The sequence below is a fragment of the Vicia villosa genome, linkage group LG3 (genome assembly GCF_029867415.1).
Source record: "Vicia villosa cultivar HV-30 ecotype Madison, WI linkage group LG3, Vvil1.0, whole genome shotgun sequence".
NCBI classification, from domain to species: domain Eukaryota; kingdom Viridiplantae; phylum Streptophyta; class Magnoliopsida; order Fabales; family Fabaceae; genus Vicia; species Vicia villosa.
Genome location: NC_081182.1, coordinates 34,063,598 through 34,079,975, shown reverse-complemented (window position 1 = coordinate 34,079,975; position 16,378 = coordinate 34,063,598). Strand labels below are relative to the sequence as shown.

Below are 16,378 nucleotides of genomic sequence, written 5' to 3'. Positions count from 1 at the left end.
ATGGCCCAATTGACAGATAGAGTTCGACAAGTCGAACGGTTAAAAGCAGAAAAGGCCAGAGCAAGTAAGAGTTATAAGAAGGAAAGAGTAGCATACGTCGAAGCAGACGAAGTTGATGGCGAACCTTTCGAAGACTCATGCGACATGGAAGAGGTCGAAATAGATCTTGCCGAGTTAAAAGAAGCGCCACCCTATGCTTGCAAATTACTCACCCCTTCTAATGGAAGAAATCCAGTAGATAATGATAAAAGTGATAGATTTCCCAAGAAAACTTATACGTTTGATGTCACTAAGTGTGACGAAATATTTGATTTACTAGTAAAAGATGGCCAAATGATAGTGCCTCCTAATTCTAAAATTCCTCCGTTAGAACAACGGAAGAAGAGAGGTTTTTGTAAATATCATGGTTTCCTAGGCCACAAAACCTCACAATGTTTTGTTTTCAGGGATCTAATCCAGAATGCTATCAAGGATGGACGTTTGAAATTCGCTGACAAAAGCAAGAACCCTATGAAGGTTGATGCCGATCCTTTGAACGTGGCTGACACTAACTTGTGTGAACCATTTGATGTCAACATGGTGGAAGTATCTGAAATTCATGCTGCTGGATCAAAGACAATTTCAGATGGAAAGCAGGCTACTGAAAGCCTAAGTGCCAACCCGATCCTCAATGCTGAGGTTGAAGGATCTTTCGATGCTGAAATGACTGAAGATCCGAAAGAAAAAACAAGTGAGGCCACTGAAGACCTCACGGTGAAGCATCAGCAGATACAGATTTCTGAAGTTCCTCCGGCGGTTGTTAACATGGTCAATGCTAGACGTCCCTTATCTGAAATCGAAGAACTAGAAAAATGGTTGATGTGGGAGAAAGCAAACCTTGAGATTCCACCAAGAGGAAACAGTTTGAAAGATTATCTTTGGAATTGTCATATAAAGAATGGAGGAAAAAGGGTGATGTGCCCAAGATGTTCAATTATGACAAACCGGAGGATCCAGGCCAATTTTGAGAGGGCTTTGCAAGAAAGATTAGAGCAACCTTGGAAAGGAGGAAACCTGCTGTTGAAAGTGTACCCAAGGTCTGAAGAAAGCTTAGTTGGTTTCTTGGTCAGGTGTCACAGCGACAATTCTGAAGTTGCATTATGCCCTATATGTGGTGCAGTCTATGACGAACTGCTAGCAGGATCATTCGAAAGGGTGTATCTTTATATGGGTCAGGAGACCCAGGGACTGCGTCCTAACTTGTTTGGGTTCGATGATCGAACCCCATCGAGAAGGCCTGACAGCCCACACCCTAGAACTCGAAGGGTTACATTTAAGGTTCCTGCAGACATACCCAGGGATAGATGGATGCAAGCTGGTGCTAGAACCAACAAATGGCGAAGTTGGGACCAAGGAGGAAGAACCGCAATGGCATATAGAAAGCAATTCCACACCTCCAATCGAGAGATGTACAGGTTGGAGAATTACAAAGGGAAAAATCCTATGTCTAGATCCCAATGGAGAAGGCATTAGAGGATGAAGAAAGCCCAAAGGGAGTTCAAACCAAGGGAGGCTGGAGAGACAAGTAGCAATCAAATCCCAATGCAGGGGGCAAAGGCAAGCAAACCTCCGTTGGAGCGCAAGTTGTTCGATTATGAGAACGAGAAAAAAGAGGAGAGGATGCATTCAAGCTTTTGGAAAGAGGATGATAGAATGACAAATGATTTTGACTCTGATGGAGTATCATCTATAAACCTAAACTGCAATGTTGTATCTGTACTCCCTCACGAGTTTAATCAAGAAACTGAAGTTGAAGATTGTGAGGAGGCTGACGTCGAAGAGATGGCAAAACACAGACCTGTGTGTTACTATGTGCTGAACAACGGTGCAGTTGAGGAGCAGAATGCCTTCTTCGAAAGGCCTGATGAAGGTATGCGAAACCATTTGAAGCCACTCTACATAAGGGCTAAGATTGAAAAAGTTTGGAATTAATAAAGTCCTGGTAGATGGAGGGGCAGCAGTGAACCTAATGCCCCAATACATGCTGAAAAGAATTGGTATGTTTGATACTGATATAAGGCCACATAACATGGTTTTGTCTAACTATGAAGGCAAAATAGGGCAAACATTGGGAGTTGTCCAAGTAAATCTCACGGTGGGATCAGTCACAAGGCCAACTATGTTTATGGTCATACCAGCAAAAGCAAATTATAACCTCTTGCTCGGAAGGGAATGGATCCATGGAGTTGCTGCTGTCCCTTCGACAATGCATCAAAGGTTAACCATTTGGAGAGAAGATGGCATAGTTGAGAATATTGAGGGAGACCAAAGTTACTACATGGCTGAAGTTAACCAGGTTAATAAAACTAACTTCGATAGGAACTTGGCAAACATAGGGCCTTGCCATGCTGCGGAAGATATATATACCCCGAATAAGAATGCATTGTATTATTTATCTTTGCACCCAAATGGATTTCAGTGGAATAGAGAAATAATGGATGGCCCAGAAGATACCGCACCAATAGAGCATGATCCAACGATACGGCCAACAAGCTGGGATGACGAAGTTGATGATGTCTGAGTCATCATTTTTCGAAAAGATTTCGGCTTACGTAGCCGAGAATAAAAGAAAGACGGCTCTCGAAGCCAAATTGTCAAACATGTTGTCTAATGAAGGTCTAAAAAAGGAAGAAACTCCAGATTTGGGGATATATATGATCCCTCAACTGCCTGAAGATTAAGTTCGAGTCAAAGAAATCTCAGGAGAAGAGATAGGTCAAAGATTGGATGCAATCTACGACGAAGAGCCTCTGGGTTTCGAGAAGGACCCAATGGGATCAAATATCAAAATGTTAGCCCAAGATCCACTCGAAGAAGTAAATCTCAGAGATGGAGATCAAAAGAGGGTAACATACGTCAGTGCGAAACTAGCGCCAACGTTGAAGTCAAAAGTGGTCGCGTTGTTGAAGGAGAACAAAGATTGCTTTGCATGGGATTACGACGAGATGCCTGGTTTAGGGCGCGATTTGGTCGAATTAAAGTTACCCATAAAGGAAGGAAAAAAGCCCATCAAGCAAACTCGTAGAAGGTTCGCACCAGAAATTCATTCGAAGATTAAAGCAGAGGTCGAAAGACTCCTACGATGTAAGTTCATCAGAACCAAAAGGTATGTCGAATGGATTGCTAATATCGTACCAGTTATTAAAAAGAATGGTTCATTAAGAGTATGCATAGATTTTCGTGATCTGAATGCAGCAACTCCTAAGGATGAATATCCCATGCCTGTGGCAGAAATATTAGTAGATTCAGCCGCAGGCTTCGAATATCTAAGTATGTTGGATGGATACTCTGGTTATAATCAGATTTTCATTGCAGAAGAAGATGTATCTAAAACAGCTTTTCGTTGCCCATGGGCAATAGGCACCTATGAGTGGGTTGTAATGCCTTTCGGTTTAAAGAATGCTGGGGCAACCTATCAGAGAGCAATGAATTCTATATTTCATGATTTTATAGAAACATTCATGCAAGTATACATAGATGACATCGTTGTGAAATCTGTCTCAGATTACGATCATCTCGATCATCTAAGCCAATCATTCGAGAGAATGAGAAAACATGGCTTAAAGATGAATCCCCTTAAATGTGCTTTCTTTGTGCAGGCTGGAGATTTCCTGGGCTTTGTGGTTCATAAAAAGGGAATAGAAATTAACCAGAATAAAACGAAGGCTATCATGGAAACTAAGCCTCCATCCACGAAGAAAGAATTGCAGTCCTTGCTGGGGAAGATAAACTTCTTGAGAAGATTCATCTCTAATTTGAGTGGACGCACGCAAGCTTTCTCCCCTCTACTTCGTCTCAGAGAAAGAAAATTCGAATGGCGTGCTGAGCATCAAGAGGCTTTTGATAAAATCAAGCAATACTTGATCCATCCACCAATCTTGTCTCCCCCAAATGGGAAGAAGCACATGCGCCTGTATATTTCAGCTTCAGATAATACAATAGGCAGTATGTTAGCACAAGAAGATGAAAATGGCATCGAAAGAGCCATTTATTATTTAAGTAGAGTACTCAATGATGCAGAGACTAGGTATAGCGCAATAGAAAAACTCTGCCTTTGTTTATATTTCTCTTGTATCAAACTCAAGTATTATATAAAGCCAGTTGATGTTTATGTTTCGTCTCATTGTGATGTTATCAAACATATGCTATCAAAGCCAATATTGCATAGTCGAATTGGCAAATGGGCTTTAGCCCTTACTGAGTACTCACTAATATTTCAACCGCTCAAGGCAATGAAAGGTCAGATTGTATCAGATTTCATTGTTGACCATGCAGTAGTTGAGAACCCTCAACAATATGTATATTTAAAGCCTTGGAAGCTATACTTCGATGGTTCGACTCATAGAGAGGGAACTGGTGTTGGAATATTGATAATTTCTCCTGATGGAATTCCAACAAAGCTTAAGTACAAGATCGAAGGTCCTCTATGCTCCAACAACGAAGCTGAATATGAAGCACTGATTGCTGGACTTGAAGCTTTGTTAGAATTGGGGGCAACCAGAGTCGAAATTAAAGGAGACTCCGAACTAGTGATTAAGCAACTAACAAAGGAGTACAAATGCATTAAAGAAAACTTGATCATGTACTTTGTCATAGCAAATAGGCTGCTTAAAAAATTCGAATATGTGGAGTTAAATCACGTTTCGAGGACCAAGAATCAAGAAGCAAATGATTTGGCACAGTTAGCCTCGGGATATAAGGTATCGAAAGAAAAATTAGAAGAACTGATCGAAGTCAGAGGAAAAGCAATGGCTACCAAACTTTCCCCAAGTGACCTGGAGAATTCACAATTAGGCTTTGCCAGCAAAGAAGAATTTGAAGTGTTAAATATAGACTCCTTAGCAGACACAGATTGGAGGAGTCCAATTGTGAACTATCTAAAAGATCCTTCGACAGACACGGATAGAAAGGTGAAATATAGAGCCTTGTCATATGTCCTGATGGGGAACGAATTGTTCAAGAAAACTCCTGAAGGGGTCTTGTTAAAATGCTTGGGTGAAGCAGAAGCATATTCGGCTCTCTCAAATGTACACAGTGGAGCGTGTGGTGCACATCAAGCGGGGCACAAAATGAAATGGCTTCTGTTTCGATATGGAATGTATTGGCCTTCTATGTTAAAAGACTGCATAGAATTTGCAAAAGGGTGTCAAGAATGTCAAGAACATGCAGGTATTCAACACGCTCTAGCAAATGAGTTAAGTCCAATAATAAAACCATGGCCTTTCAGAGGTTGGGCACTGGACTTAATTGGAGAAATTCACCCTAAATCCTCTAAGGGTCAAAGATACATACTAGTAGGAATAGACTACTTCACAAAATGGGTTGAAGCGATACCACTGGCGAACATGGACCAAGAGGCTGTGATTGAGTTTATTCAAAAACACATCATATATAGATTTGGAATCCCAGAAAGTATAACTACAGATCAAGGATCAGTGTTCACTGGGCGAAAGAAGGGACCCTTTCGAACTTTGAAAGTATTCTCGAATAATGCTTACGAGATAGAAGAGTTAGCAGAAGATCGCAGGATCCTAAGAGTAAACAGGAAGTATCTAAAGAGATACAAACCAAGCATGCATGAAGTAAAGATTGCAAAAACGTAGATATTGAAGTATACTACGTAAGCCAAAATGGTTGAACTAATACCAAAATGGCTTTGTTGTCCAAACATGTATGGCAAAATAAAAAGAAAGAGACGAAGAAATTTCAAAAACATCTTCCATTAATAGTGAGGGAATACATTCGTTACAGGAGATTTGGTTTCCAAAACATGGAAGGTTACAAAAAAAAAAGAAACTAAAGCAAATAAAAACCTAGACTAAACCACCTCCTAGTTGATCCTCTGGTCTAAGCCTTCCAAAGGCAACAGGGGCAAGCTCTCTGCCTCGAACATGTTCATGGATCCAGAGTTGCGCATCCTTCTCACTATTCCCTTTTTAAGGAATATGTAAGACAAGAGCCTTCCATATGAAAGACAGGTCACAACCCCTTGACGGGCAGCAGCCATGGAAACGGCTTCGAAAAGCCCTTTGAAAATCATTAAGGGGAAGTTGATTTTCTTCCCACGAAGGGCACAGAGGATAAACTCCAAGTCCTCCACCATGATGCTGTTTTGGTCATGGTTTCGTGGTTGAAAGTTACCCACGAGCAGTTGATGCCAAACCCTGATGACTTTGGCGCTGTAAGGATCGTTGTCCATAAGAGTCCTCAAAAGAAGGTGAGTCGTCATGTTGAAGCTGTTATCATCAAAGGTCTCACCAGAGTTGTTACATCTCATCAAGTTAGAGATGGTAGAAGGAGTGATTCTGATTTGGGCATGTCGAACCTCAGAGACTATAGTAGTTTTGCCCTCTGGATCTATGCGTAGAGACGCAAACATCCAGAAATCTGCCAGCATGTTGGGATAAACAGGTCCCTCCAAGATTTCATAATAGAAATCGAGTTCTTGATTGGCAAAGAGAGCACTGATGCTGATGAAGTTTTCATCAAACTCTTCTTCAGAGAGTTTGAACTCCTTTTTTATGCAAGCTCTGATGTTGTTGTAAGTAAGAGGTTGCGCCATGTGAAGAAGGAAAGGTTGAAAAGGTTGTTCTTTTTAAGACTCTGTGTTTTTTGAGAAAACGGAGAAAGAGAAACAAAGTTCTGAGCAGAAGGTTTCAAGCAAGTGTGAAAGAGGAAGTGCGATGTTAATCCTTTATATAGACCTGGGGCAATAGAGGGACGGTTTAATTGTAATGATTGATTAGACTGCATTTGGTATTCCAAAGAGGAGTTATGACTTCCGCCGTTTCCCGCCCTGGGAAGTTGAAATGTAATCATGAGAAACTGGTGCACGCACGTCTTAAAAGAGACGTTTTGAGGGAAGTGACGTCATCACTTAAATGATGGTTACGGCTAAGGGAGTGGAAACGTCAAGTCTAGACTAGAAGGAGTGTGAAGGATAGTCAGGTCACGTGCTTGCATTTATTAAGATTACTGTGACAATTAAATATATTTTGGCAAGATTTGAAGAATTGCTAAAGTGTCACCCATGATCATTGCAAAATGGAACAGAGTATGTAAACTGGCAAACAAAAGGTCTACATAGATATATTCCTGGTGGAATTCGATTACAAGATAAATCAATGTGCATTACAGAAAATTCATTACAAGATTCGAAAGGACTAATTAAAATCTCCAGGAAGAGTGTCTTTTATCTTCGAATACTGAATCTCCCAGGAAGACATGCGAAGTTCAATCAAGGCCCGTTGTTTCTTCAGGTCGTCAATTTCGGGAACAAGTTTTTGTGCAGCTTCGAAATGCTGGATTCCTAAACGCGCAACTTCAGTCAATTCCTGCTCACTGGACTGTTGAATGGTTGCCTTACGAGATTCAGCCTCCTTTATCTTTTCTTCCAGTTGGACAATTTCCTGTTTCCAGGATTGGATATTCCGCTCACATTCATCATACTCTTTTTGTTTCTCTGAGCGTTTAAGCTTGAGAGCATCACCTCTCTTCGACGCATCAGTAGCGGCTTTCCAGGATGAACTATGAGAAGCCACTTTCACAGTAAGTTGTTCCTCAATATTGCGACGTCGAAGAATGTTTGATTGAAGTTGTTCGATCAAAGAACCCAGCAAAACAATCACCTCTGAGACTTCTTTCGAAACCAGAAGTAGATCCACCTTTTTCAGAAGTTGATTCAAGCTATGACTTTTTGTAGGATCCTTGCTAAGAATTTTGACGAGGTTGGTTTCGAAGAACTTTTCCTTTATCTGATGAAGAAGGACAGAAGTATCCTCTTTGTCACCAGATTCTGGCTGGACAGCTGGAGAAGTTTCGAGCTCAGAAGGCGAAATGTTATCAGTATCCATTATAGCCTTGAGGAAGCTGAGAGGATCAGTTTGTTTAAGCTGCTCCAATTCTGAAGGAGTGGGCTTTGCTGGGGCAAGCGTCGAAGTAGTTTTAGGAGAAACTATGGTCCCAAAAGGTGTAGTTTCATGAGGAACTACTGTGGCTAGCTTGGAGGTTTCTTCCATAACATCTTGTTCAGATAAAGAATCCTCACTACCAGTTGGATGACCAGCTGCATTGTGGTTACCTGAACATTGTTGATCTGCTTTTTCGCTCTTGTGAGTAGGTGGAGAATCATCAGTTGAATGGCTTTCTTTGACTGCTATACTAGGGATGATAGTCGCAAGAGGCTGAGCGTCTTCGACCACTGGTGAAAGCACATGAGACTTACCTGCGTGAAGTAATTAGAATATATTATGGTGGGAAAGTTGCAAGAAATCTCTTTGCCGTAAAAAGAATATGTATCTACCTTGGAGGCTATCAAGATCAATATTAAGAGTGAAGGCTTTGAGGTCAGAAGTGGCTGTCCCAACATCATCCTACAATCATAAGGTAAAATGTTAACTTAATTATTTTGAGTTAAAATTTATAGGGATGATGAGATGGGGAAATCCAAATACCTTGGCTAGAATGTTATCTGGGCTCGAGTTATGGCTCTCAACAACAAAAACATTGCTACCACCTTTTAAAGGTGATTCTTCTGAAGATACCTTTTCATCCGGTAAAGTAATCTTCGAAGAACCAGACCCCTTTTCTTTGCCCGAAGGAGTGACAGTCTTCTGTCTTTTCTTGTGTCCTTGCCTGGTGCGAGGAGGAGATTTGTCTTCATCATCTGAAACAACGGTTTGAGGATCTTTTCGCTTCGAGTGCACCGGAGGTTTCGAAGTCTGAAGAATATGAATTGAGCAAAGTAAGTACTATCCACAGAAATATACCAATTGGAATATAAAATGTGTATATACCGTGGGTTTCTTGCCGGTCGTGGTAGAATCACTCCTACTTGCCTTGTTGCTCTTCGAAACTCCAGAATCCTTTTGTACAGCGGCTTCTTTGATCTTTCTCTTTCGAGCTACGGCTGTAGTTGAAACTGAAATCAGTATTTTAGCCAAAAGAAAGAAAAGTTAGTCGAAAATTGTCTAAACCCAAACCTTCAGGTATTGGAGTTAAGACACGAACATGTTCAAGATCTATATGAAGGTGTCCTTTGAAAGTATCCAGGGTATGCTTAGTCGGGACCACTCGTTCAGCGCGTTTTTTAGTGCTTTCCTGAAGAATTTTAAAAGCGTTCCCACACACGAACCAGTCTGGGAAAGGAGGGCTTAAAGCCACACCAAAATCAGCACTTGGCAGTGGAGGGAATTTTGGAGGATTAAGTTTGAAAGCCACTTCATAACGTAGTTCTGGTCGAACAGACGAGGGCAGTTTCAACTTATCCAGTTTAGCAGAGAACATTTCGCGCAAAATGATTGCAGCTTCACGAACGGTCCGACTAAGATCATCAGGCCTGTAAATGGTTTCAAAGAATTTTTGAAAGGCTTGTATTTCTTTAATATGAGTCGAAGTACCTTTGTGAAATTTTTCCTGCACATCATCAAAAGCTTCAGTTAGTTCGCGAGTAAGACTCTCAGCATCGAAGATTTGCATGGTGTAGTAATCTGTCCACCATTGTTGGAAATCTGGAGTAGAATAAAAGGCAGGTTCGAAAGGGATAGGAGAGAGATTTGTAACACCAGTGTATCTGGCAATTTTTGATTCACACTCATCTTCAGTTAGATACAAAGTGTGTAGACACATATGGTTCCTTTTCTCATACAGACATTTGGGTTTTATTTGAACCAATCCAAATTGTCTCGACACCAAATTTGGTTGGTAGCAGAGAAGAACACATTGGCCTTTGGAGGGTCGAAGACGGTGATAGAACAACCTTGGGGTAAGAAAAGCTTCCCAAATAATTACAGATTCAGTCTGTTGATCTGAGGACGTCGCTGGAAACCTTCGAGTGAACCATTCAGGACCCACCGTCCTTTGTACAAATGGAGCCATTGGAGGGCTAAATTGATCACACTGAGCAAACATCATGACATATGCTAAAAAGTGTTCACGAAGCTTCCCAGTATCTTCTTTAGGAGTTAGCGAAGCCAACCTGGTTCCTTCTACAGCTCGATTTTTGATGTCTGGATCTTCTTCGTTGACAGTACCTCGAAATGGGAGGTGAGCTTCGAAAGTAGCATTAAGCCACAGTTGCAAAAACCAGAAAGGACCAGCAAAGAGCAGAGATCCTGATTCATAATTCTTAACAAGGTCTGTTGCTTCACCTAGGTTCTCATAGAGAAACCCTAGAATTAACTGGCTTAGGTTCAGTTGTGTTCCAGCGTGTAGTTGATTGGCCATGCAAAGATATCTCTTTGCTACCTGTATGGACCTGGAGCAGAAAACGCACCTCGAAAGCCATAAGGCTAAGAAAGCAATATGCTCTTCGTCTGAGACTACCTCATTGTTTTCGTCATGATATTGTTGAATGAACGCAGTATAAGTAACTGTTGCTTCGCTAAAGTTAATGGTATCGGTATCCATAACATTAGGGTCAAAGGTCTCTCCAGTTGGTCGAAGCCCCGTGATAGCAGCTATGTCGAAAAGAGTGGGGGTGACCATTCCACGCGGAAGATGGAAAGTATTATGAGAAGCATCCCAGAAATGAACTGATGCCACTAACATGGTTTGGTTATACTCTAAACCAGCCTTGGACAGTTGGATTAAATCGTAAATACCCAGTTGTTTCCAGAAAGAAGCCTTGTGTTTCTCTACTCTTGTTAGCCAGGCATAATACAGTTCAGGGTCTTTTGCTAAAGGAATTGACCTAAAAACTCTCAAAAAATTGGTTATATAGTTTAACCTAATTTTCTCTAGGGCTGAAGGGGTTACGGTCGAAATGTCTTCTGCACTATCAGGATCTGCTAAGATAGGACGACCATCTTCATCTATTTTGTTCTTACTAACTAAAGGCCTAGTTTTATAATAAGCAGGAAAGAATTTATTCAGAGAAGAGTTAGTTTCTCCTGGTAAAGGACCCATGAAGGCATGAGTTTTTCCAAAAAGTTCAAAGGGAATGATTACCTGAGAAGCATAAATGGCGCACACTTCTGCAGTATTTGGGTTTGGTATGTATTCTTGATTCCCCGTCTGTGTAGATTTCTGAAGTTTCAAAGCAGGTTGAAGAACGTTTGAAGAAGACGCCATGAGTAAGTTTGATTTGAGAAATGGGTTTGAATGGAACCAGAGACGTTCTTTTCTGTGGAAAGAATGAGGAAATAGAGGTGAAAGTTATATGAGAGTATGAGTTCAGGTATTTAAAGGTTTAACGGAAACCCTTTCAAATCTTTTGGGTAAAAACCAAGAGACACGCGGCAGACGTTGATTTAATCCAACGGCGGTCGAATAGTTATTAGCTTTACTCCTAGTATGTAGGAGTAATGATCAGGAAGCAAGACCAGAACGTGGGAATGTAAGTTATGAGTAGACATTTTTGAAAATGACAAGACGTTTTGGAAACAGAGTCATAAATGATTATGACGTCAGTCAATGATCTTGGAACTCTAAAACGAAATCTTGTTACAGCAAGAAACGCCTATTTCTCTTGTCTTTCGAAACAGGCATTTATTGGGGGCAATTTGTTAGCTGAAGATTTCATTTGGGGAGAAATGTCCTTCGAAGGTCTGAAATTCGAAGGAGGTGGTTACTGATAACCATCTTTGAAGATAAAGAATGGCTACTAATGGCCATGCTTCGAGAATGATGTTTAAGTTGAAACAAAAATAGTGAGCACCGAAGCTAAATTCGAGAAGAATGATCTTTGGGACTTAGACGTTTTTGCGAAATATGCAAAGTACTGAAGCTCAGCGTGTTTCGTGGCATTCTCGATTATAATTATGTTGTCACGCGTCGAAGGAGGATTCAGGCAGGATGATTTGAATTTCGAAGTAGTTTATGTAACCGCACGAAGACAGATGGCATCCCTGGATTTTCTGCGAGCAACGTGGCGTTAGATTAGTGTAGGACCGTTAGGGTCGAAACTAGTATAAATAAGGGTCTTAATGTTAGGATTCCGTGTGTTCATTTTGTACAAATCACTCACATATTGCTCAAGTATCAAGTGTTAAGAGAAAGAGTTCGTTGAGAAATGTACGTATGACACCAACACCAATTTAAATACATGTGTATTTTCCTTTATTCAAGTATCTTTCGATATTACAGCATTTTGTTTACTTTCTGTCATTTACATTCCTGAACTCTTTATTTTCATGTCATTTATCTTCGAAGCATTTTACTTTTCTGCACTTTAAGATTCTTGCACCTTTACAGTTTTGTCTTATGTTTTATCTTTAACTTACCTTTCGCTGATGTTATATTTACGTGTATAACAAGGTGATTGCTAATCTTTATTTATTTGATCAAGTATTTCTTATTTCGAGACACACCAATTATAGACATAATTCGAACTATCATGAATAACAACCTATTTGACTATGTCCTAGGATCAATCTAGTCGATCCTGCGAGTAACCAAATCATATTTATTATAGTTTGGAAGACTAGCGGTTGTTTACCGGAAATCACCGTAAACAGTTCCCCATCGGAAGGAAAACCCAAGCAAGTACCAAATTCTTTCATGGTTAGAAAAATTGCTTTCCCCTTAACATTTGAAGACACAATGCAACCATCCCCAATAGATAAATTTGCATAAAAATCCTTAACCAAGTTTGGGTAGACATAACCAAAATCACCGATAAAATCACATATTCCTTGATATCGAAGCATAGCTGGAAAATTAAAGCTTAAGGATGGGAAGGAAACTAAATTACCATAGTTAAAGCTTAAGGATGGGAAGGAAACTAAATTACCAAGATGAACTTTTCCTTTGTCTTTCCTTGAAGGTGCCATTGGTGGAGCTTAGAAGGAAGAAAAGTTAGCGTTTTGGAGAGAGGGATTGTGATTTTCATATTTGAGTGTTTATAGGCTGTGGGTTATGCTTATAGAAGAGAAAAGTGATTTATAGGAATAGGAAGATTTGGTGAGTGGGTAATTAAGGGATTATGTTGGTAGTCGTTGAGACATGAGTGGGTAATAAAGATTGTTGTTTACCAAGGTGATAATGTCATTTACCGAGAGGAATGAGTTAGAAGAAGATTTTGACCAAGAAATAACATCTACACTAAATGCAATAAAGACAATAAAGATATAAAAACAATATTTAAAACAAGAGAAAGCTATAAAAAAAATCATGTTTGAGCTTATATAACTGGTTAACATAATTAGGTTAACCTGTTACACCCATGCGCCCAGTAAAGCCAGTAACTTGGAGATTGAAAAATTGAAGGTGTTAACCGGTTAACACATTTGGTTAACCGGTTACATGTAGGAAAAGTTGAAAAAACAACTTCAAAACAGTAGCTTTGCATGGAAAAATTTAAAGGTCTTAACATCACACACATATTTCAAACATATAAAGGACATGTATGTGCAACATAAAAACATATAATATGATTAAACAAACATGTTAAGGGAGGTTTACACAAATGAAATTATGAAAAAGTTAAAAAATGATGTTTTTAACATGTACCTTAAATGAAGAAATTGAATGTTGTCCTTCCAAGTATGATTGAAAAAAAGTCTTTGAGTAATCATCATACATCATCATGCTCATCCAATATGCCTAGTTCTCTTTGAATCTTGAAGAAAGGTTCCTTTGCAAGCGGTTTTGGGAAAATATCCTCTAATTGATTATGCGTATCCAAGAACAAAACTTCAGCATCACCCTTAAGAACATGATCGCGGAGAAAGTGATGTTGAATGTCTATGTGTTTGGTTCTTGAGTGCATGATTGGATTTTTGGTTATGTTGATAACACTGGTGTTGTCACACTTTAATGGAATGCATCAAAGATTTAAACCGTAATCACTAAGTTGTTGCTTTAACTAAAGGATTTGTGCACAACAACTTCCTGTTGCAACGTATTCTGCTTCAGACGTGCTAAGAGCGACACATGCTTGTGTCTTACAGGACCTTGATACTAAATCATTTCCTAGGATGTGACATATACCACTTGTAGTTTTACAATTAGTTTTACAACATGCATAATCAGAGTTAGAATAACCAATCAAATCACATACACTATCTTTTGGATACCATAGACCGACGTTTGTTGTCCCTTTGAGACACTTCATGATTTGCTTTACCGAGGCAAGATGAGATTCCTTGGGATTCGCTTGAAATTGAGCACAAATACAAACACTATGCATTATGTCAGGACGGCTTGCCGTTAAAAATAAAAATGAACCAATCAAACTTTGATATTTTGTAATATCAATTGAAACATCGGATTCATCTTGATTTACATATGTTCCGGAGCCCATTGGAGTAGTCATTCTTTTTCAATTGTCCATATCAAATCTTTTCAACAATTCTTTGTAATACCTGGATTGGTTTATGAAGATACCATTCTTTAATTTCTTAATTTGTAGTCTGGGAATATAATTCATCTTACCCATCATAGACATCTCGAATTCTTCCTGCATCATCAATGAAATTTTTTCACAAGGGTCTTTGTTTGTTGAACCAAATATGATGTCGTCAACATAGACTTGAACCAATGAAGTATGACCTTTGATTTTCTTGATAATCTTGATAAGTTTGACGAGAAATTCGAAAAAGATATATAACAAGTCAACTTGGAAAAACTAATATCAAGAATGTGATTACCAACTAAAAAATCAGAACGAAATTTTCCTGACATAATATCATACTTGAAATAATATATATATATATATATATATATATATATATATATATATATATATATATATATAAATCAAAAGGAGATAATAATAAAAAATTACATTGTATTATAAAAAAATAGACACGACTTTAAAAAAAAGGGTTTAATGAATATGCATTGACAGTTTAAAATAGTTTTACACTGTCATCCAATAGAAATATATCATTATGTCATGTCATTGAAGTTATTTAAAATTTTCAATTTGACTTGGCAGAATACATGATCGTCATTGGTTGACAGTGTAAAAAAAAAGAAGCTGAAGTGAGAAAAAGTTAAAAATAAAAGTTAGGAAGTGTGGGAAAATAAAATGTAAAAAAAATTATAATTAAAATTGAAATTGAAAGAAGAGAATGAAGATGAAGAAAGTTGAAGTTAAAAAATAATGATTGAAATGAGGTCATCTGTCACTTTTGTGGTAGATTATATTAGAAAAAATTGAGTCATTATGTATTTATTTATTTTATACCTTTTGTTAGTATAAATAAATGTAAAGAAAATTAATTTAAATAGTTTTACGAAGTGATGGATATGGCTAGAAGAGATAAAAGAAGTTGTATGATATTGAAAGTGGATTTTGAAAAAGTCTACGATTGCGTGAGTTGGAATTTTTTGCGTTTCTTACTTTCTAAGATGGGTTTCGGGGAGAAATGGTTAAGGTGGATCGAAACAAGCGTTTTTAATAGCACTATGTCAGTTATCGTCAATGGGAGTACAACGAAAGATTTCAAAGTTGAGAGGGGATTGCGCCAAGACGATCCTCTTTCCCTTTTTTTTGTTATGGAGGCCTTGACTTATTTAACGAATAAGACGGTGGAGAACGGTGATTTTAAAGGCTTCCGGTTTAATGAAGATGAGGAAGTTAGTTTATTGCAATTCACAGATGACACTGTTATAATGACGCGCGGGAATAGTGACAACTTGTGGTGTATGAAGGCTATTTTTAGAGATTTTGAGATGATGTCCAGTTTGAAGGTGAACTTCCTTAAAAGCAAGCTTTATGGCATACATGTGGGAGATTGGCTTATGGAAGTTGCGTCGAACTTCTTCGCGTGTGATCTTCATAGGTTCCCCTTTAAGTTTCTTGGAGTCAAAGTCGGGGACATCTCGAGGAAGATTAATATGTGGAGAGATTTGATTAACCAAGTCAAGAATAGGTTGGAGTTATGGAAGGGTAGGAAGCTATCATTTGCGGGGAGAGTTGTGTTGATTAATTTGGTGTTTAACACTATACCTATTTACTCACTATCCTTTTACAAAGCTCCTTGCAAAGTTTTGCAACAAATTCGTCAGATACAAAGCAATTTCTTGTGGCACGGGAAAGAGGATAAAAGGTTTATTCATTGGGTTAGTTGGAGTAACGTTTGTAAGACTCGTGATAAAGGGGGCTTGGGAATTAAAGATGTGGGTGCCGTGAATTTATCTCTTTTTGAGCAAGTGGAAATGGCGTGTTATGCATGAATCTAATACTCCTTGGGTGAGAATGCTGGAAAGCAGATACACTAACATCAAAGTCAAGGTGTTAGTTGGTAATAGTTCGGTTTTATCAAGTAAAGACTCAATATGGTGGCGGAATTTAATTAATTCTGATATCAGTTTGCATTCTGCTCATTTTGGTTTTGCAGGGGCAGTGTGTAGGATGGTTGGAAACGGGAAAAACACCGCTTTTGGCAAACAA

General features: G+C 38.9%; 1 protein-coding gene across 1 annotated transcript; it reads left to right on the top strand.

Moving 5' to 3' along the window:
- The first annotated feature begins 15,390 nt into the window (after nt 1-15,390).
- Nucleotides 15,391-16,161, top strand: LOC131657858 (uncharacterized). The gene has a single exon (XM_058927212.1). The coding sequence runs from the start codon at nt 15,391-15,393 to the stop codon at nt 16,159-16,161; it is 771 nt and encodes a 256-aa protein (XP_058783195.1).
- Nucleotides 16,162-16,378: the final 217 nt, after the last annotated feature.

Coding starts and splice junctions, on each gene's coding strand:
- LOC131657858 (XM_058927212.1), top strand. CDS start 15,391: ATGTCAGTTATCGTCAATGGGAGTACAACGAAAGATTTCAAAGTTGAG.